Genomic DNA, 24,208 nt, shown 5'->3' on the forward strand with positions numbered 1-24,208 from the left:
TCTACCACTTGTAGTTTAGCGCATAACTTCTTGGCCGATGACTTCAAAGTAGAGTAATTTCATTATTCTTATCTCCATCTATAACACCTCCCTGGTATGATTTGCATAGACATAAATTGTGACAGCCGTTGGTTCACATATTATGTAATGTCACAGTAGAGTAAGCTATTTCGCTTGTGGCAGTAAACACAACCGCAAAACTCTGAGGATTTGCAGATGTGTGCTCCTCAAATATCTTACTTCCTCCATTTAGTAACTACACATTTACAGAGGTGACACAGAGACTGTCTTAAAGGAATGGTATGTGTTGCAGAGTTTGCCATTATTGTGATATTGAAACGGTCATATTTTTTTTTGTTGCTATGTGGTATGTGTTATTAAACTGTGTGTGTGGTTGTGTTATGTGTTATTAAACAGTGTCTATCAGATGTTTGTTCTCTCTTCTTTTTTTTTTTTGGGGGGGGGGGGGGTGGGGTCTAATGGTCTTTATCCTTCTCTTTTTCATTACAGTTCATTGAATATATTTCCCCTTAGTCTTTCAGCTTTTAATTGCAGAGTAAAACTGCATCCAAGTTGAACTTTAGCAATTCACGAGTTGATAAACATGCAAACCTGTCTTTGGCTTGTCTGTAGTGAAGCATAAAACTCATGAAACCACTATAAAGATATTTTCCATTTTCAAATAATTATGTATAATGCACAAGAAATGAAGTTCCTGTGGTTTGTCATAGGCATTATGCAAGGGTACCCATGTTATAATAGAAAAGAAAACCAAAATATTACAGTGAGTAAGATGATACCTTCTCAATATTTCAGTGGTCCTAAAGTTGTCACATATTACTGAAAGCATTGTTTCTATAAATGAATTTTGAAATGTATTGGGGAGTTGTCATGGTTCAGTGAGTAAGATTGTGTTCTATCAATCATAAGGCCCTCAGTTCACATCCCCCTGGCTGTAGTGGGTGTTCCCCCAGGCAAGGCACTCAACGATCCTCATAGCCTAGTTCTTCAAAGGGGATTTTAAGCTGTCAGTCCCTTGATTACATACTTACAAGCAGTCGTTACTTTTCTAGGGACTACCTTAAATCATGATACACATACTACTTGAAAATTATATATTCTATATATACGTGTTCAGATTGTGTTAGATTGCTTTAGCAGAGACCTCTTTATTTTTAGAAAATAGTGTGTAAGGATGAAATAGATGCTCTACTTGGAAACAGGGTGTCGATCTGCCTTTCATGTTGTAACAGATAATGATTCAACATGTTATGTATTCTATGAAGTTATTTCTGTGTTCAGGTAAAGACGATCAGTTCCAAGAAGTGCAGTGACATACAAGTTTCTAGAACAGCAAAAATTTCAAGGAACTTTGGCAAATGACAAGATGGTAATAGTTGCCATTATGGGCTTTACCAAAACGGCTGTTTTGGATATGTGACTTTGCTGTCGTTTGTGCAACATGACCCATATTTGATGTGTGTTTCGATACAGGATGAATTAATACAGGATGAATTAATTTTCAGTTGTTGAATCAAAATATTATTGTAATATTATTATTACGTGCTGATTCTACTCACATTACATTTCATGGAAAAACAACTTAAAAATTACAACTCTGCTTGTAAGTATTTGATATTACTGCCATTGCTAACTGTGATATATGCTTAGTGAGAGTGCTATAGTTTATGAAGTGTGTTGTATAATTGTACAGGTGGTGAATGGAAGTTGTGTTACTCATTGCCAAATGTTGATATAATGTATTTTAGCCATTGATTAAAGCAATGTAGGGTTCCTGTGTAGTATCAGAGTATAAACATGAGTTTTTCAATTCAATTATGCTTTATTTTCTTCCAATGATAGGTAATTTGTGATACAAAGTCTACATTTGATAAATAACATTTTTTTTTACAATTTGTGAGAAGTACAAGTCATTAAGTATATTACTAAATACATGTTTGAATGAATGTATAATGCACACTGTGCAAGGATGACAAAAACGTGAATACAGCGATGGAAAGGAGTGATATACTGAAAAGCAGCGCTTGTAAGACGTGTCATCCTTCTGATATAGATATGTAGAATCACTTTACTTCTTTAAAGGGACTGTACAGTAGTGGTTGAGGTGGTAATTCATGTTTTGAACATTTCTAAGTGAAATAATGAGAAACCTCTTATGAAATATGAAAGAGCATGTGATTTTAAGAAGGATTCAACATTTATTTGATGAAAATTGGTTTTCAAATGGCTGAGATATCCCCCAAAGTGATAATAATAAAAGGCGACATGCCCCACCTTTATTAGGATCTCTTTGTTTCACCTTGTTTTTGGATATCTTAGCCATTTCAAAACCGATTTTCACCAAATAAACTTTTGATACCCCCTAGAATTGCATGCTCTTTGACATCTCATAGAGTGGTTTCTGAATATCTCGCAAAACGTTAAAAGCTAAATCCTCACCCCGACCAGAACTGTACACACCCTTTAAAAAGCAAAATTGATATTTGCTATTTCACTCATCCTCATTCATCACAGCACTGCTGTTATCTTTTTTTTTTTTTTGTAGGTTTGTGTAAATTGATGATTGGTTGACAGAGATGTGGGGGAAATAGGAAATGTTGGGCTTCCTCAAATCTGTTGAAAGCACACATCGTAGCTGACATAACTGTAGTGTGTAGATACACTGGTTAATAGCTACATTGTTTTAAACAGATACATCATGTTGTACACTGTATACTGTGTGTATATGTGTCAGGATGGATCAACACAGATGTAGTGCATCTGCCACAGACATACTTTTTAAAGTTCAAATCCTGTGCAGGTTTGTTAATTTGTTTGTGTCATGTTTACTAGTCTCATATCCTCCCATTTTACCAGTTTAGTAAAGGCAAAATAGTCTTACATCAGAACACTTTTTAAAACAGGAAATGCCAGCTTTTTAGACAGGCATACCAGGGACATGGAAGGTTCTTTTCTAGGCCCAATTTCATTAAAAAAAAAAAAAAAAAAGTTGACATGATAGCAACTCTTGCTGGAATGACATTTGTTAGGGTAATGACAAGAATCCAGCTTTCTGATTGGTTGTCACTGTGTGAAGTTGCCATTCCAGTGAGAGTTGCTATCCTAACATCTTTTATGAAATGGGGTCTTTTCTGCCACCCTGGGCAACACATGTATAGACCAGCTTCAGAACAGCTTGTTGCCGAAAAGGGTCCAATGCTGAAATAAAATGTCACTGCCCAGCTCGAAACCCTCAAAAAGTAGGCCAAACTGAATTTCCACTTCTCTGCATACTTTGAAAGAGTATGCTCTAAGCTTTAAAATGATACGTAATTTGTTCAAATTAGACCATCCTCACCCTTTCAAAAAGTGATTGAAATAAGAGAGAGGTAGGAAGTGCAGTTTCATGGAAAAGGGAGAATAGAAGATTCAGTGATTAGGGTCACTTTAAAGGACAAGTTCACCTTCATTAACATAAGAATTGAGAGAATGTAGCAATATTACAGTAGAAAACATCATTGAAAGTTTGAGGGAAATCGGACAATCCGTTCAAAAGTTCTGAATTTTTGAAGTTTATGTGCAGTCACCGCTAGATGAGAAGACTACTGCAGTGTATGATGTCGCATGCGTACAACAATATAAGGAAAATATAAAGAGAATTTCACAAAATTTCATCTTTTGAAAAAGGTACATATTCCCTTGACTCGTTACTGACATATGTTATGGGTAATATTATTCCCATTGCCTTTAGAAAGAGGCAAGTCAAATGCTCTTTTATTATGCAAAAAAAGTGAAAATATGTTGAATTTTCTTTACATTTTCTTTATACTGTTGTACTCATATGACATCACGAGCCTTACTAGTCTCCTCATCCAGCGGTTCAAACACAAAAATTTTAAAAATTCATAACTTTTGCATCGATTGTCCAAATTCCTCAAACTTTCACTGATGTGTTCTACTAATATTTGCTTCATTCTCTCTATCCTTATGTTTATGAAGGTGAACTTGTTCTTTAAGCATCCTTTGCACAAGTATCAATTTCCCAGTGAATCAGCGCCTGTCCCCAACAATAATATGGTCTAGAAAAACTGCTGATATCTCAATTTCCCTTTTGTTTTAAGCTGCCAAATTTCGACAGTAGGTAGAGGAAAGATATTGCTCTCCCACATATCATGACAAACTAACAAAATTTGAGTCGCTCAACCCTCATGATATATTTTGGTCTACTACAGAGAATACTGCTCTGTGAGTCTTTGTGGGTTTTGAGCTGGGTGGCCACAAATGCAGTGAAATGGAAAGATTACGGTCCCTGATATGCTTGGAGGAATATGGTGACTAACCAGTGCATACAGATGGATGAGCACACCCAAGCTGAGATTGTTATGATAGGAACCTACTGCACTTCACTGGCATTAGTATAGCATGTAACTTTGTTATTGCCATCCTGCAATTTCTCTAAATCCAATGTCAGGCAAGGTCAAAGTAGATATACTATAGGTAGATTTACAAGTGGTTTACTTTATTATTCATTTCCCTGTGTGCAGTATTTGTACAGGTGTTGCAATACTGTCGATATTCAATGTATTGAGCAATCATGATTTCCTATCACATTTTTAAACATAATTCCTCCTAACAGTGTCCGTGGAAATTCATTATTAAATTGGCAGTTTGGTTGGTCACGTAGGGCCTGCGTAGTTCTTGTGTTTCTGGTATGCCAACAGCTCAATTGTCTATTGGACACTCACTTTAAAACCTTTGATGACTGATCATGAAGCATATGCTTGTACAAAAAAGTTTTGCCCTTCTGTGCATGCTTTCAGCAGTAATAGGGATTTTATTGTAACTTTACATATGTGTTTGTGTCAGTTTTGTTGTTTTTTTATTTCTGCATTTTTTTATGTATACGTTTGTTTTGTATGGGTGTTGCTAGTCTGTATTTCAGTCTTTGAATAACTTATATTACTCTGTGTGAACACATGTACCGGTACCTGAAATAATGATCTATTAACTCATTTTATAGGAGAGAAAAATACACGTGTAGGCCTACTGTTGTTTACAGTACTTCTAAAGTGCTTCAGCATTTTGAATGCAGTTTGCAATGCGTCATTTTCTTCATATTCTTTAAAGAATGTTTCCTGCCTTTGAGGCACGCCTATCTCAACTTGCCACCATATGCCACTCACCAGATTATCAATTTGTGATGTCATGGATGGGAGTGGATGTCCAGGAACATACTGTAGATTTGACATTTAGAAATAATGGTTGGCAGTGTTTGTAGTTGCATTTTCTCTTTTATAATATACAAATGTATTTAATTATATTGTATAGAGTGGGTTTAGAAAGAGTAGAGCTCTTGTAAGAATTATGCAACTCTTAATTGTGGCGCTTGTACACGTGCGTGTATTGAATTGGAATGTTGAATAAATTAACATGATGAAATAACAGTGTTTGTTGGGTGTTTACCATTTGCTAAAGAAAAGTTGAATTCAGTCAACTTCGCCAAAATAGAATCCAGGGGACCAGAGAAAGTCCTCCACCTTGATGTATGCATTACAATCAACATATGTTTATATATATGTGGGGTAGAAACACTTTTCTTGTTTGGAAAATACTTTGGGTGTAAAACAATTGGATCAAAAATAAATGCATTTTCACAATCATGTTTCTTATAGAAGACTTTATTAAAAACCAATAGATTGTATGTCAAATTAAAGGAAATTTACTTGTCTTGAAACATAATAGCTACACACAAACTTAAACATTTCACAAGAGAGAACACATTCCTAAATTTGTTCCAATGTGCAAAAGTCAACATGGCAAAATTGCACAAAATACAAAGTATATATATATATCTTTAAATCTAGAAGTAATCTTTCTTTCCCTAAAATCAGTATCAGGCTTTCCTTACCATTTTTCTTACAATATTTTGTTGCTGCACCATAACTGTCAATCAGTGCAACACAGAATAGAATCTTTTTTGTTTTTTTCATTTTGGGAGAGAGAGTCTGCCTCTCGCTCAGTGATAAAGCCATTGTGTAAACTTGATAATTTGTTTCCATTTTTATGCGAAAGAGCACATTAATACAGCAATGCGGCAGATTGTCCATTTTCATAATTTTTGCTTTTGCACCTTGCCAGTTTAAGTGTGTTCATGCATAAAAATGAGTTATATGTTACTATAACAGGCTAAAGAAGTATGGAATTTGTTTTAATTTCATATAGTCTTCTCATTACAGTCATATACTCCTACACACACAGACACAAATCTGAACCTGAAAAAAAAAAAAATGATTTTTGTGTGCGAGTATGTTGAGTGTATGCAGGATCTTAGGATGGGACAAAAGGAAACATTGGTCATTGCATTTTTTCCCTCTACGCGTAAATTATTTTATACAGGTGTATATATAAAGTAGTATAGTGCGATGAACATGTAATTTAATGGGACATCAAAGACAGCATGAACCTGCCTACAATGATCAGACCAACATTTTGTTTCCCTCAAGCAGTTCTAGATAGGTTTGACTGAAGTGCTTGATGCTTGACAAGGTTGGTTTGTTTTCATTTTTATTGGTGAGCCTACATGTAGGCCTATTAATACATAGTCTTGTGTGTTCTGTGTAGTATTGATGTGTGTGTGTGTGTGTGGATGTATGTGTATTTGTGTATTTATGGTATTCATTTTTCATGTAGTCTAGCTTATTTCATCGTATATATGTCATGTTTAATCTTATTTAGTATAGGGCCCCACTAACAAGCCTGGCTTTCAAAAGGGCCTTAGAAAGCCATATACCGGTATGTAATTTGTGTATTTTTATTTATTACCGGCAATGAGATGTGAATTCCAGATGCACAAAGTATGTTTACAGTTTGTTTTTTGTTTTGTTTCTTTGTGTTAAATGAACTGAAAATGAAACTGACTGATCTGACAATAAGACGATGGCTTGATAGCTGGCCCATTTAAATACTGAGCTGTACTAGCTTGTCTTACATGAGGTCCAGTTGTATGGACTTGGGGCAGTCCACTTCACTTCAATTTTGATAGTACACTGTATTATGCATGTTTCAATCACCACTTTTTTTTTCTTGCAAATTACAGAACATAACTTTCAAGTACTCATAACACTTTGAGATGAACAAGAAAATGGTTGAAGCCAGTCCTTTAGTTTACTATATGTTGTTCTTGAAAACATATATTACCAGTACTGTAAGCCTACTTGTAATGGGTCAATCAAATAATTGTCAGTGTGGGTAATAAAGTGCTGACGCCTATAGGGGTTTTCCCCACCAACTTTCTGGCAACGCGTACCGTGCGTAAAGCCTGATCGGTATTTCCCTTTCTAGTCGTGTGCCCGGCAGAAGGGCCCGAGCAGGTGATAAGCCCTTCTGACGGGCACAGTTGAGTGCGTGCACGCCATAATCGCTGGTGGAACAATCTGGGGCCCGTTGCATAAAACTCCAACCGGATTTTTTTCCGGTTGAAATCACAAAATTCTGGTTGGAAGCTCCCAACCAGAGTTTTTATGCAACGGATTTTACATTCTTATGTTAGCAACCTTAAAAAATTCAGGTTGGGCAAATCCCAACCTGAATTTTTTAAGGTTGCTAAAAAAGTTTTATGCAACGGGACCCTGGAAGCAGCTAGCTAGCTCGCACGACCTTTATCTTTTCTTTTTTCTTTTCTTTCTTTTTTTCCTCATCGGAAATTGCGCATGCGCCTTCTTTATATAAACAGTATACTAAACCACATGCGCGCATACACACAGACACACACAGACACACACACACAGTACACACTTGGTTACCCAACACGTATCGATTGTACACACACACACCTATTTCTCTCGCGCGGCGGCGTGGTATTGGATTGTGGATAGCGATTACATACGAGAACCAAACGAACCTCGACGACTAGCATGCTAGTAGAGCGCTCGCTCTTGAAAAGCCGAGCGATTGCGAGCGATCAACGCGCGACCAAAGTCAGATAGATGAGCAAGCGCAATACCCTACAGACGCATGGGCCGGGCTACTACGCTGTCCAAAATTTGGCTGTGCAGGATTGGTGAAATCTTGAATCTCTTGTCGAATCTCTTTACACGAAAGGGGTATTTTCACGTTAGAAGTAACATACAAGTTTCTCTTCGGCAGATAGATATCGCCGAATCCGTGAAAACTGATCAGAAAACTCAGTTGGTAAGTTCATTTCTTCTCTTGTAATTTACCCTTAACGTTAAATGTGCCGGTGCGGTGGCGGTGCGGTAGGTGGCCACTGCGCTATGTGTCTAAAAATGAATGTCTGTGTGTGGAAATTGTCTTGACAAAGCACAAAGCCAGTCGTGCCGGTGCTGTTTCCTGCATCCAGATTTATTTTACTGTTACATTTCGGAGAGCCGCATGACACCGTAAATTACCATAGTGTAAATGCTGTGGGAATTCCCTGGACTGGTCGTAGATTGCTTGCATGCAAATGTTAAAAAAACACAAACTAAATAGAGAAACACCGTTATTACTAAGTCACCATTTATATTTCAAGTTAAAAATCATCCTTCCCAAAATGGCAGGATATGAATTATAGGGTCTATGCAAATTTTAGATGAATAGATGTCTAACGTTACAATTCAACAAATATTAGAGCTGTCATGGCCAAAGAGTATTTTTATAACGTTAGAAGCTGCGCTAAAGTAAGAGGGTATACTCTCGCGATTTCGCACGCAAACGGGTGTAGTACGCCGGCGCGCGCCATGGAGCCCCATAATCATAGATGGAGCCCAATGGCGGCCATTTTACTTAATACCGCGAGCTTCTTAACATGTGAGCCTATGGAGAAAACCCTACCTTCCTTTCATTTTCTTCATTTTAAGGAGAAACACAGCGGTAGAATTGTGTTTCAGGCCTCAAAATATCAGCAGAAGTATATTTTCTGTCGATACGTTAAAAAAAATTTGAAGAAATTTCATTACTTTTCAATCTGTAGTCCTTCAAAGATTGTATTTGAGCTGACAAATGCCGTCTATCTCTTTCTCTCTCGGGCTATTTTAGCTCAAACTTTGTGGGACTGCATATTGGAAAATGAATGACATTTCTTCAATTGCATTTCATCGTTAGACAGGAATGATACTTCTGTATGACAAAACGAAGTCCTAATTACATCTTTTCCCCTGTATGCCCCCTAAAAAGGGGGAAAATGAAAGGCAGACAAACATCACTAGAGTAAGTGTTGCTGTAAGCGGCCGTCAGGCGGTTTGCGGCCACTACAGCATATTTGGTTATATAACACTGAACACAGCCACACACTTTATACATGTATACCACACATTCACTAACACACTATCATTCTACAAAAACCAACCGATAACATGGAAAAAATCTCACAAAAGTGAAATTTTCTCACTTAAAAATGAGGACATCTCGCATCAAAAACTTCATTTTCGGTACTTCTTAACATCACAGTTAAGGGTTAAGGGTCTAAGAAACTGGATATTTCGTCGTTTTCCCGATGTTTGCGGATTTTGAATACATGTCCTCACGTAGAAATAGAACTCTCGCGAGCCGATGTGGGCCGCCATTTTTTTCCGGAAGTGGATGTTACGACCGAAAAAATAGGAATAACATGAGAAAGACAACAATAACACCGCCATGCCTGTTTGCGGTCAGTGCAAGCGCGCGAGCCCTTTTCACGTGCTTTCGCAATGGGACTTGGCACTTAGGCAACGTTCGCGAGCCAAAATGAGGCGTTCAGCAGAAGATCGCGGAGCACGCGCATATCGCATAGGAATTGTACATTGGGCCGCAAACCAGACGACCACGGTCGCAAACCAGCGGACGCTCTGCCGGGTCGCGGCCGTGGTCTTTGTTTACTATCGCGATGGACATTGGTCTTGCGATTTTCACAATATTGTAAACTGGTAAGTGGTCAACCGCTATGATATAACCTGGGTTAAAGCAATTAGCAAGTTTGCGTTTCAGAGTGGAAAAACCCTTATGCGGCCGCAAACCGCCAGTTTTACTCCACTATAAAATCAGGGTTATGATCACGTAAAATACGCCCTCTATCGGTGTGCCAGCTGATGGCGTCAGTTTTTCGTCCATGAGCGTACTACGCGAAATCGCGGGAGTATACCCTCTTAGCGTAGCTTCTATTCTCTTTGGTCATGGCAACTTAAAGGATTGGTTAGTAATGACTTATTAATGTTACTCTTGTTACAAAAAAAGGACATGACCAAAAAATCAGTGTCTTATTGTGAGCAAAAAAAAAAGAAGTAATTTACTATTTTTAGCCTGTGCAAAGATGTAATAAAGCCACTACAAAAAGTGTTGCATTAATTTCAATTAAATTTACTGCATCATGACATGACAAATATTTTCAGCAGTTCTAGTACTTCTGTAGATATTCAATTTTTTTTTGTTTTTCAATTCTAAGCTAACATTAGCCCGACCAGACGCTGTGCCTCGAGTGACTGGGCTGTGTATAGTTAAGCTAACATTAGACCCCTCCCCCCCCCCCAAAAAAAAGCATGGTTAGTAATGTAAATAGTACGTAATGTTACTATTTTGTCAGTAAAGTTACATTTGTCCAGAGTAATTCCACAGGTCATTTTACCCCTTTGTAGTTGATATTAAGATATCACATGACCTCTGGAATATTCAAATGTATTCATCTTTTTCCCTTAAGCAAAACTTGGAGGAAAAAATGTCAAAGGACTCTAGGAACCCACTGTAATTTCCATTTAAGTGAATTTAATTTTCCCTAGTCCTACATGTACATTTTAAATGATGGTTTTTAAATCTCGCAAATTCAATGAATCGGAAAAATAAAATCTACCGGTACTTAATTTGAAAGACCTTTGAGATTTCTGAACATCCATGGCATTAGTTTATACTAGGATCTACATGTAAGTCAAACATTAAGAAGCTAGAGACACTTTTTATGCCTCCGCCAACGAAGTGACCGGAGGCAGTATGTTTTTGGGTCGTCCGTCCGTCCGTCCGTCCCGTTTTGTTTTTGTCGATATCTCAAGAACCGTGAGGTGGTTTTGGATCAAACTTGGTATGAGGGTATATCCTGGGGGGATAATACTTTGTTTTGATTTTAGGGTCACGGGGTCAAAGGTCAAAGGTCACAGGTTATTTTGTAAAAAAAAAGGTTGAAATTTCATGTTTTTCTCCATATCTGGCAAATGGTTCAGGGTATCTTCATGGAACTTAGTATATATGCATGTACCGATGGGCAGTGATTATCTAGGGAAGTTGGGGTCAGGGGTCAAAGGTCAGGGGTCAAAGGTCAAGGTCAACTCCTCAAAATATCACTACTTTCCTTATATAATTTATGCAATGCCTGAAGGATTTTTTTAAAACTTGATGTATGCATGTATAACCCAATATACATATTCTGTGGGAAGTTTCTTGCCAAAAGGTCAAAGGTCAAGTGAAAGTGCTAAATTGCACTTCTTCCTCCATATCTCAAAAGTAACTCATGGTATTATTATGAAACTTACATATTTATGCATGTTCTACCTACAGTACGCGCAATAGAAAACGCCCGACGAAAGTGCGTCCAAATTTCGTCCCAACGCTTTTAGCGTTGTTGATTTCGCCTGGGACGTTTTCAACGCTTTTTGCGTCCAGACTTCATGGACGGATTTTGGACGAATTCAACGAAATCCCCGAACGCTTTTCCGAAGCTGTTGACGCTTTCAACGCTTTCAATGCTTTCAACGCTTTCAACGCTTTCAACCCTTTGTACGCGCAATCACACACACAGCTACAGTGTATACAAAGTTAGCTCTAATCGCGAATCGCTAGCTCTTCTTTTTCATGATCAACAGTTGTTTATTTTCTGCCTGTAAAAAACAAAACAAAACACGTGAACTACTACATCGTATAACATCTCTGTTTCGTTCAGCCGAGCGAGCCATGCCATAGCAATGGCGACGCACATACGGCGCACTCGCCTTTCCCATACGTGCACATTCCCTGGTTACATGCAGCCCGCATACCACCATGTGATGTATCAGGTGACTTTCACTAAATGCAGTGAATAATCTGCTAACGGTGCCGTACTTACAGCTAGGGTAAGGGAAACTAAAACTTTTACAAATTGCTTCAATGAAAACGGCATCGATATATGTATACATGTTACCATTTTTAATATTATTATGTGTATCAGGTGAATTCCACGCCTGTCTACTGTTCTCATTCCCGACCGCTGTGCTACTTGTTGAGTCTAATCTTGCAGTGATTCTTGCCGGCTAGCGGCTGTGGATCTGGCCACTACACACACACGTGTGTACTGTATTCCATGTGCGCCTTGGATCACGGACGCTTCTAACGAAATTTGGACGAAACTGCCGAGCTCCGAACACGCATTTTCCGAACGAGCAACGCATTTGCCGAACGGAATTGAGCAGGCGTCGTGCGTGAAATGCGTCCACAAAGCGTCAGAATCGTTGCTAATGGATCGATAACGAAATTTCGTCCAAATTTCGTCCAGATTTCGTTGCTACTCGATCGATAACGAACTTTCGTTGGAAAACGAAATTGACGGAGGCGTTTCTTATTGCGCGTACTGTAACAGTGATTCTCTTTGGAACTGTGGGGTCAAAGGTCAAAGGCCAGGTTTCGATAATACTATTTTACCATTTGATACTGAAATTATACTTTTTCTCAATACCTTGAAAATTACTCAATGCATAAACTTGTAAAAGGGTCAAAAGTCAAGTGAAAATCATCAGTTCCCCCAAATACCTGCACTCTGACGTTCTAGTTCTAGGAAAGTGAACATTCAGCACATATAAAGTACAGATGTACACTGTATGCAAGATCCTGTACTTTCACTACATAAACATGGTTACATTTTCTTCCAAAATTGTCCTTTATTATTATGGCACATACTGTAATGATAGATTTATGGGCATGGACATTTGTTGTACTTGCAGTACACTGTATATGTACAAGTTATAGGTGTTCGGGGACCCATATGCCCCTTTCCTTTGAGTGTAACTTCTAAGTCTTTTGCAACATTATTGTAGTTCAGCAAGCTAAAGTACACCACATGCTGCCATTCTGACCATTTCTTTGAAACATTAAGATATTAGCTGATTTAGTTCTATAGCACTGTAAATGATGAGAATTTTGTGTTTTGAGAGAAAGTACTCAAATTTGTCTTTATTTCCCCTTCTCAAACAGTATTCAGTGATGGTACAAGGTTGTATAAACTCACAAATAGAACAATGTTACAAAAAAAAAAAAATTGCAACTATAACATACAGTAGTGTGTACTGAAAAACATTTGATCAGGAGAATTATTGTGTTAAAATACTTGTATAACGTTAAGTATGTTTAGTCTCTTAAAACAATTATCATAGACATCCAGTCATCAAAAGTGGTTATTGGGGAGCAATTGATAGTTTTATTGCATACATATTATAGAATACCATTCCTTGCATTCTCTTGCGTTTTTATGGAAGTACATGTACATGTATACTATTTCTCAGTATGTAATGATTTTTGGAAGACTTACAAGTGTACAATGTATTTGTGAAAATCAAACCAAGTCATCCAAAACCATGACGCAGTGTAAATGTATGTACAGTCTGCCTCACCAATGATTTTTTAAGTCCAGCTTCCACACGTCAATAAATTTGCCAAATAATTCAATAATAATAATAAAATCTACCCTGGATTGATATAAACATGTTTTATTTTGGAAGTCAAAATTCAAATACGTCAAAGGGTTATTTTCTCAGGTCCCTTTGGATTTGATTTCGGCGAGGTAGACTGTAGTACAGAATACAACTATAGGTTTCTTAGAATATTTCCAGTATCTTTGCAAACCTGTACTGGGACATTCTGGTGAGGAAGAATCTTTACCAAAAAAAAAAAAAAAAAAATGATAATAATGATAATGATAAAATAACACTTTGCCTGTCTCACAAGAAGTTGAAACCCTTTTTGTTGATTGTGGGCTGAGTCTTTAGAGGCATATTTCTCTCAAACGACCATGTTCAGACGAGGAATGCTTATTCAGCCAGGACACTAATGAGGCGCAGTCCAGGGTCTAATTATTTAGCATGACGCCGGGCCCTCCAGTGGGGGCAGAGTTTATACAGCCAAAGAATGGGTAATGGGTACCCATAGGGCATCCATGTTGAAGGTCTTACGGCTGCAAATTATTGCTATTCATGAGCGTGTGTTGAAATTCATATCAAAATATGTAGGTTTGATTTATGTTGAAATTGGTTTGTTGTTTTTGATATTTAGATAATAACATGATGTTTTAATGTTACAAAGAAAGCCACATGCCTACTTGTCAAGGGCAACTAAAACCGATTGTCCGGCAAGTACATACAGTTGTAATACATACTCTGTTTGTGTATAATGTCTTTTTGCCGGAGCCCAAGTGCTCATTTGAGCAAGTATCGATAAGAGAAATATGCAGTACATGTACACTGTATGTATTTTGCTGTCCCAAGCTGTACATGTAGTCGTTTGTTTGATACTGTATGTGTATGTACATCATAGCTACAAAGTGTACATGTACTCCTTTGAATACAGAGAGAGAAGGAATTGATATAACAAATGTACCAACCACACTTGTAGATGTACAAAATCTTGTGGATGTACAGTATAGTCAAAAGGGGCCTGAGCTTTCAATCCTAGCAGAATCTTCGTCAGAGGCAAGATGACAAACAGGCAGGGAAAGCAATCACATAAAAGATAATAAGGACTACCCCTACACACAACAAGAACAGTCAGGTGAGGGCTCAAGACACAGAACAAAGAAAACAAAATGGAAGGGTTGGAGATCATGGGCAAGGAGCCCAACAGGTAAATGGAGGGGGATTAAAAAGCAGGAGGGTGGACAGACAAAAGGCAGAGGAGGGTAGAAGTGATGATCCTGAGGACCATGGAGGGCACCATGTGAAGGAAAAGGATTAATAGGGAGGCAACATTAAAAGAAGATAAGGAACAATAGAGGGATAAAGAAAGGAAAAGAGACTCGAATAAAATCCTTACAGCAGATGTATTCCCAGAACTTAATTTGATATGAATAGGGTAGCAGAAGCAGTTGTGTGTTTGTTGATACTCTGACGGTACATGTATATTTCCTTAGGATGTTTTTATTTTGGTTTGATCATTGTGGTTCACCTCCTCTTAGTACTACAGTTGAACCTCTCGTATCCGGACAAGTCGGGACCGGGGCTCATCCGGATAAGGGATTTGGCCGGATACGGGAGACTCAATGCTTTATACATGTACATATACATACACATGTACTGATGTAGCCCATTGTAGTACCACATGTAGTAATGTGTATACTGCAACCTTTTCATTGTTACACTCAGTAACAGACCCCAAAATAGAAGTTCGTGTTTGCAAGAATTAAATCATTTTCTTTTATAAATTTTTGGGATGATTTACCTAAATAATTATTAAGAAATGTATCAAGTATATGTAATTCATGTGTGTTTGTGTAGGAGTTCTCAAGGAGTTGGGAATCCCCCTTTCCTCCCGTAATTCTTAAAAAAAGATAGAAAAATCACGGCGAGATTGCGTCCGGATAATAGAGAGATCCGGATAAAGGGAGGCCGGATAATAGAGGTTCAACTGTACTACAGTATTTACTGACATGACCCTGTGTTGCTTTCTTATTGTCTGATTTATCTGGAAACCAAGGCAATTTATATACATGTACTGTATATATACACTGTATATGCCAAGGTTGTAAATGTTGGGTATTATATCCCTCACAAATTGCTTCTCGTCCTCTGATTGGTCGAGAGCACTGTAAACAACAAAACATAATTCTACCATACAAATACGCGTATGACTATTCTCCCTAGGGAAAATGGTAAAAACTATACCACGCTGGTGATTTTAGCGCCTTTTTTGCTTGGCGTCGCGACGCGAAATATTTCACGTGTAAATGAATGGGTATCGCAGCACCTTTGCTTCGTGAGATATTTCATGTACAAATGAATGGGTATCGCGGCGCCTTAGATCACTGCACTTCGCGAGAACCACAAGGCACGCATACACTCAATGCGACACGGGTTACTAGAGACTCTTATAAAGTCGTCATTCTACCTAAAAAGAAAAAATTGCATTACGTTACAACAGAGTAGGCGATATCGTAGATCTATAATTAGACAACAATAAGCAAGCTAGGGTTCTTCGACGTACCGTAGGCCTTTGGGGAGTTCATGCTTCGCCGTTTGAAAGTTGGTCTCGCAGTTCACTAATACGAGCGACCCACCCGAAAGATGTTGACAAACGAAACTGCAGTAGATAGTAGGCCTGCTTTAACGTTAGCGCTAGTTAAGCCTAACGTTAGTTCTACCTGTCTAACAGTAGGCCCTATTTCCCGTAATCTCATTCCTAATAATTATTTTTAGAGTGTCTAACGAGTTTCAGTTAGTTAGAGTCTAACTTGTTCACTAACTGTTACGTTAGAACACCGTACGAATCACACGAATTTACAGTGGCACTCGATGCTTTAATTGCTAGAATTTTTCCAGTGCCTAATCTATAACCTTATACGCTGTTACTGAATGCTACCCAAATTTACAATGTATACTTGCATTTTAACAGGAAATGATAGTCCATATTCATGTACAGACAGCTAGGTAGAAAGACGACAGAAAACACAATCAACTGCAGCTCACAGTCACATCGTTGATCAGCTCGAGCACCCACATCATATCACCGCACCGGCAACCAACCGAACGTGTTGACAGATCGGATAGGCGTATTGCATGTATGAAGCGCGTAGTGAGTTTGCAGTTTGCGCATGTTTACCAGTACATTGTACAGCAATGCACCGAGTACATACACTTCAGCGGCTGAGCGCGCAGTTGTCTCTTCATAGTAAGCGTACGCGCTGCCCTCCTGCTGAGCTGCTTTCCCGAGCGAGCGTGAATGACTAGATCTTCTTGAAAAGTAAAGCAAGATGCTCTTAAAAAAGAGGTAAATTACAGAATACCAGCAGTCGAATGCTCTTAAATTCATTGGGAGGGATATAAAACAAATATACCAGGCCAATTTTCGAGGCACCGGTTGAAACTATGTGCCTTCGGTGACTTCAGTAGCACTATTTTCTTCGGGGCTGCGCCCCTCAGAAAATAGTGCTACTGAAGTCATCTCATGCGCATAGTTTCAACCAGAGCCTCTCAGGCCTGGTATATTTGTATATTGTATACAGGATGATTATGTAGGAGTCTTTCCAATTAAGTTCAATTTCAGCTCCTCTTCATTGTGAATGCCTCACTGCTGTACAGGTCAGTCCATCTATAAAAAGTCAGTCGATTGTGCCAAGGATAGTGATTTGTCCAGCAGTGCATCAGCGCTGAACTCCATAATGAATGCTTGAAACATTAAGGCCACACTTTGGGAGAGAAAATAGGGTTTTTATGTAGATTGGAGCAAAAGTACAGTATGTATTATGCTGTGCCTCTCGAATGCACTCAATGTAGGTTTGTGCATCACTGGCAAAGGGCATGTGTCATACGTTGTAGGCATGCGTGACTCAGTGCGAAGCATTTGTCATGCAGGAAATTGATTCCTTGCCCTTTATATAGTACATGCTGTATGCCTCCCTCTGAATCCTACAGGGGGTTTACTGTATACCCGTGAAAACCATTCATACAGGGACTATGAATATTCTTTGTGCATTAAATTGTGATATTCTCTTTTTGTTTCCTTATTCAGTGTTTCATTAATCAGTTCAGACTGAAATTCAGAACTGCTAATGCTTGCATCACCTCGAGCTGATGTGTACATGTATTACCGTTACTACAGTATTCATGATGATGTTGTTCACAGGGGACTTGTGCTTTCCATTCTCAGCATGATAGATGGGTACAATGTATATACAGTATGATGTGGCAGTCTCCCGGAAGTGTCATAGCGCTCGAATTGGCTATCCCACATAGGGCTTTTCGGGGCACATTTGTGTCTCTGTCTCGTTAATGATTTCCTGCATTTTAAATTGTTCCCGTTCACAGTGTTTGCCTCAAGAGCGGTGAAGATACTGACGGGCAGAGCAGCAGCAGCAAAAACGACAGACGGTTTTTATCCCTGTCCCAGCAGCTTCGTTTGCTTAGCCCAAGATGGTGAAGGAAACTCGCTATTATGACGTCTTGGGGGTACGGCCCAGTGCCACGGATCAGGAACTCAAGAAGGCGTACAGGAAACTTGCGTTGAAGTACCATCCAGACAAGAACCCAGATGAGCCCGAAAAGGTAAACCCCCTCAACACGTCCCTATGGGCAGGTACTGAGGTTCATGAGTTGTGGAAAGGACACTGAGCATGTTTTGTTTTTGTTTTAATAAATTGTATACATGTATGTTTATAATTATAAAGCAATTTAGATAAAAAAGATTGTTGATTTTGCGTCAATATGTCAAACCTAAACAAAAGGCACAAAATACAGACTCAAGAAACATGATCAGTGAGAGGATGAGAAGAGCAGGTGCTGTGGAAAAGCAACAAGGCTTGCATTCCAGCTTGTTCCAGAAAATTCCACTACATCATATATAATTTGTGCTTGCCCATTGTGTGCTGTGTGAGGAAGTTGGCAGAGTTGATACAAGTTGTACATCGAGCTGTTTACTGAGACGAGGACTTGTGAAATCATTTTCTGATTTGAACGTTTGTTTACATTGACCAAAGTTAATGCTTTCCCAGCTAGGCATGTAATCACATTTGTTGTTGATTTCTTTATTCACCTTGATAGAGCTGTGAACTACATAGTGTGTTTCTGTCATATTCAGCATGTCCTGTTTGTTTGTTTTTTGTTGTTGTTTTTTTGTGAACTTGGCTTTGTCGTGCTTGTTCAAGTATAGTTTCCACATTCATTTAACTGAAATTTGGAATGTTTTTACCGTGTTGCCAGTATTTTTACTTATTCATCCCTTTATTCAATAAAATTCATGTATTTATTATTTTATGTGTACAGAGTCTTCCACCCCTGTACAAGTTGAAATATTCATGCTTGGAAGCTCTTCCCTGCCCATGTTCCATGTCATTCTCATGTGATTTTTTGTGTTTGTTTTGTTTCTGTGTATCCAGTTCAAGGAGATTTCTATGGCGTACGAGACGCTCTCAGATGCCAAAAAGAGGAAGCTGTACGATGAGGGTGGGGAGGAAGCAGTGAAGGAGGGAGGCTTGGGAGGGGGTGTGCACGACCCCATGGACTTGTTTGACATGTTCTTTAAGTTTGGGGGTGGGTCGAGGACTCGGGAGAGGCGGGGTAAGGACGTCATCCACCAGCTGGGAGTGACGCTGGAAGAGCTCTATAACGGCTCCGTGAGGAAGCTGGCTCTGCAAAAACAGGTCGTGTGTGATAAGTGTGAAGGTGAGCACCTATTGGGCATCAATAGCCTTTAGCAGCCATGAGAAATGGAAAGGCTTTTTCCGTCACATGGGTCATTTTTTTGAGCATTATAAAATGTGCCATTTGAAAGTTTGCATTTTTGGCACTTATATTGCAGAATGATAAAGCTTATTGTATAATGATAATTGTTATAAAATGATGACGCAAATCCTTATGAAAGTTTGCATATTTTAGCTCATTATGAAATGATGAAGCAGATTCTAATCAAATGATTGTTGAGAGTATACATGTGACTGTACATTCATTTTGCCTAACACATAATTTCATGCTTATGACTGGTCATAAGTAAAGTATAATGACCGGTTTAACCCTAACCAGGCCGGGCTTTTTGGGGGTGTTCTGTGGCCGGGGGAGGGTTGATTCAACCCCCCCCCCTCCGAGATCTCAGCCGTCAATCGCCGTGGCGCAGTTCATGGCGCAATCGCCATGAAAATTGGCACAGACATTACCTGTCGTGTAATCTACCAAACTATAAAAGAAAAAATTGAATTTTTCATTTTATGTATTTTATATTAATTAATATGCGTAAAATCATAAATTTTGCTCTAATTCAGAAAATAAAGCTAGTAGCATCCTAATTTTTGGTGACATTATTCCTTGTAGCATTCCTAACAATGTTCTTGAAGAAAAAAATCTGGTATCAAAACTAATTTCTTTTGTATTTGATTGTTCTATGAATTTCTTACTTATTTCTTTGTTTTTTCACCTTTTTTCATTTTTTTTTTCACAAAATTTATGACAGAACCTATTTCAAGCATAGTCATGCTAAAAATAATTGATTTCAGCCATTGAAAGTGAAAATAATCATATCTTTATGAATAAGGTGAAAAAACTCATTTGCATAGACTTTATACACAAAATCATGTTTTGAGCCATTTTCGGTCTAACAGGCATGTATATAAGGTCGTGTAGCGATGTAATGGTATGCGCGATTTTCGCAAAAATGGTGTCAAAAGAGGTGCGAGACTTGAAAGTAAAATGTCAGTGAACAGCACGGTCAAAAAATTTCTGGACTAATGTCAGTGAAAAACAGTGTGTGTATTAAAACGTAGAGGGCGTGCAATATAATGTGGAGTTTATATCAGGCATATTGATGTTCAACTGAAGTCTGTGCCCTCTTCCGCAGGACGTGGTGGCAAGAAAGGGGCCGTGGACAAGTGCGGACACTGCCGGGGTACCGGTGTGGAGGTCCACATACGCCAGTTGGCCCCAGGCATGGTGCAGCAGATCCAGTCGATGTGCTCGTCCTGTGAGGGTCAGGGGGAGCGTATCAACCCCAAGGACAGGTGTAAGGCCTGCCAGGGCCGCAAGATTACCAGGGAGCGCAAGATTCTGGAGGTCCACATAGACAAAGGTACGTATCTAATGCTCACAGGTTGTTATTGTTGTTGCTGTTACAAGTTTTACATTGCATTCGCATCAGAATATTTTATGGCAAAGTAATACTTTGTTTTAACACAAATTATTTATTTATTTGTTTATTTATTTATATATTTATTTATTTATTATTATTATTATTATTATTATTATTTTGGTCAAGCTCGTCGGGCCATCTATAGACATTTGCCAATGATTAATGAAAGTGAGCTTCAAGCAGTCATAATGGGGAAATGTGATACAGCTTTGCCGTTGGTTAGTGAATTTCTAGTTTTTTGGTGTGGAGGCAGGAATACTCAGATTTGTTTATCTGTATTGAACACATTCTCAATTTTATAAAAACTTCTGTTTGCTGTTACATTTCCTGCTGCATGGCATCACATTAATCCACCCGTTTTGGAGTGAGATGCTCAGATAAAAAGTAAGGGAAGTTATGAATCGTGAAGTTTTGCTAATTTTTGCCAAAACAAGTCTCCTACAGTTGATATGAATATGCAAATTAGTCAGCTGATCATGTCATCACCTCACAATTTTTTTTTTCTACTATAAAAGAACGTAAGTGGTGATACACTTGCCCCTTCTCAACAAGCGTCGTACATGAACTTGGCAAAACAACGTATCTACAGGACTGGTGATCTACGTGAAATACCTTGTTTTGCCATATACATGGTAATAGGCTGCACGCCATGTGGGACCGCAGAACCGCGCACAATCCACTGTGGTAAATGTACGCACACCATTGACGAGACTTACATTGTTTTGGCGTAGCAATGCTGGATAAGTTGATGCGGTAAAACAATGTATGTTTCGATTATGCAAATTCTAAAAAATAAGGGGTCTAGTGAAATCAATTTGCAGCAATATATTGTTGATACTGTTGTTCCTTCGAGGGTAAGATATGAAGTATTAAACAAAAACAGCAAAAGAGTTGTACCTTTGCAAAATATTAAACTTGATTAACTGAAAAAGAGATTGCATGTTGATAACACTGTTTTGCCATCTCGCGGCCGAGTTCCCCTTTTTACAAGACCACTTCACTCACTCCCACTGCCCAGGCATGAAGGATGGCCAGAAGATCACATTCCGCGGAGAGGGGGACCAGGAGCCGGGCCTGGAACCGGGTGACATCATCATCATCCTCGACGAGAAGCAGCACGAGGTCTTCCGGCGGCGCGGTCACGACCTCCTCATGCAGATGAACATCGACCTGGTGGAGGCGCTGTGCGGCTTCCAGAAGACTATCACTATGTTAGACAAGAGGGAAATTATCATCAGGTCACATCGGGGTATGTATCACAGCGAGCTTGGGATCTCCCCTGTTCGAGGGGGATGAATGAAACCCAAATATACACATAGATTGAGTGAATGCCGCCATAGTAGTAGAACACATCAGTGAAACTTTGAGGAAAATTGGACAATCCACTGAAAAGTTATGCATTTTCCAAAGTTTCAGTACAGCCATTGCTGGATGAGAGGACTACTACAGTTCGTTACATCACACATGGAAAACTATTTAAAGGATATATAAAGAGAAGACCACAAAATATCATTTCTTTGAATAAAAAGTATTCATTCCTTCAGCCATTAACTGACATATGTTAAGGGTAATATCATTCCCCCTGCTTTCTAAGAGGTAAATCAGGGGCTCTGTCACTATGCTAGAAAAATTAAAATATGTTAATCTTTTTAATATGTTTTCTTCATCTCTTTTTCCATACATGATGTCACATTATGTCTGTTCAAAAAAAAAAAAAATGGGAACAACAGTTGCTTGTATTATTATAAAGTTTTCCTGTGCACTCCCTTGTTTGTTTTGTGTGTAGTTGCTGTTTCTCTTGGCAGCTCTGTCAAGTTTACCAGTTAAAAAAAAAATACATTAACAATAAACACTTTTTCCTGACCGTATGAATTTCAGGTGAGGTCATCAAGCCAAACGACATCAAAATGGTACCGAACGAAGGGATGCCCTTGTACAAGGACCCGTTTGAGAAGGGACGCCTGATTATTCAGTTCAGCATAAACTTCCCTGCGGCGGGCGAGATCGCCACGCCCAAGCTGGCGGAGCTAGAAGAACTGCTGCCCGACCGCACGGAGTGCATCGTGACCGACGACATGGAGGAGGTTACGATGACCGACTACACTCTGGAGCACGAGCAGCAGGGCTACCACCGGAACGCGTACGACGAGGACGACGACCACCACGGGCCGAGGGGGATGCAGTGCCAGACGCATTGATCCGATTCCTGTTTGGAGCATATTCCACTCTTCCCAGAAAACTAATTAGTTCCCGGCTATACCTCTCTTTCTAGAGCTCTCCAATCATCCATTGATTGATCTGATTGTTACCAGACCCTACCGTGTCCACCTCTCTTTCTTGCTATTTATTTTCTCATGGTCATTTGCGCAGATCCAAGGACACAGAATTTGTTTGTGAAAAGCACAGACATGATTATGCACAAAGAGCTTAATTCAATTTAATACAGACTTGAAGGGAGGCAATTATTTCACTGTTATCTTTCTTGCTAGGAGTCACACATTTGCCAGACACTGTATATTAGTGATCGCATGTGGTATTTTATCATGGCCAAATTTGCAATATGGATTTTTACATGCGCTTGTTTGTTGTTGTTCTGTGAGGTCAGTGATGAGTCACAGTGATAGGCATGATGTATTTAGTATGGAGCATTTAATTGATAATAACAACAAAAAAAAGAAGAATGTATTATTGGATTCACATCTACCTCTAAAGCAAGGGGATATAAATCCAGATACACAGGCAATGTGACATTTCATTACTTTGAAAAGTACCTGTGCATCCTCATTGATGTATATATTTCTGAAGTCCAACCTGTCCCTATAATTCAGTGCTGCAGAGACAACAAAAACATAGAACAACAAAAACAGACTTCAGCGTTCAGCCTTCAGATCTCGGCCGCGGATCGCGCGATTGCTGCAAAATTTTGCCTGAAGATAGAGCCGGATATCAACTACAAGATTACATGGTCATACAATAGAAAAATATTGGCTTTCTATTTTGAGTAAATATGCAAAGTTACGCATGAAATCATATTTTCACCTATAACTCCATTAGAATGATTGAAGGATCCCTAAATTTTTGTGTCACAGTTCCTCAAGACACATCAAACAATTTTCATATAAAAAAATAGTGAAATCAAAATCAATTTCTTTTGTTTTTTATTGTTTTGTTAATTTCTTTTGTATTTTACTGGGGTTTTTTTTTACCTTTTGTTTTCTATTGTTTTTTTGCCAAAATTTGTTGCGGGCACGTTTTCAAACTTATCTACATTAGAATTGATTAATTTCTATGGTTAAAAGTTGAAATAATCTAAATTATATCAATTTCACAAAACACAATTTGCATTGGATTTGCACACGATATCATGAATATGAGCAGTTTTTGGGTTGACATGCATACGCAA

The 24,208-nt window shown here is 38.7% G+C and overlaps 1 protein-coding gene across 1 annotated transcript; it reads left to right on the top strand.

The window, feature by feature from the left end:
• Positions 1-8,024: 8,024 nt before the first annotated feature.
• Positions 8,025-23,869, top strand: LOC140237625 (dnaJ homolog subfamily A member 1-like). The gene is made up of 6 exons (XM_072317551.1): positions 8,025-8,190; positions 18,000-18,236; positions 19,067-19,352; positions 20,518-20,745; positions 21,824-22,054; positions 22,684-23,869. Exons 2-6 carry the CDS (start codon positions 18,105-18,107, stop codon positions 23,001-23,003), a joined length of 1,197 nt encoding a protein of 398 aa, XP_072173652.1. The 5' UTR covers positions 8,025-8,190; positions 18,000-18,104; the 3' UTR covers positions 23,004-23,869.
• The last annotated feature ends 339 nt before the right edge of the window (positions 23,870-24,208 follow it).

Source organism: Diadema setosum, chromosome 14, assembly GCF_964275005.1.
Source record: "Diadema setosum chromosome 14, eeDiaSeto1, whole genome shotgun sequence".
In the NCBI taxonomy this organism is placed as follows: domain Eukaryota; kingdom Metazoa; phylum Echinodermata; class Echinoidea; order Diadematoida; family Diadematidae; genus Diadema; species Diadema setosum.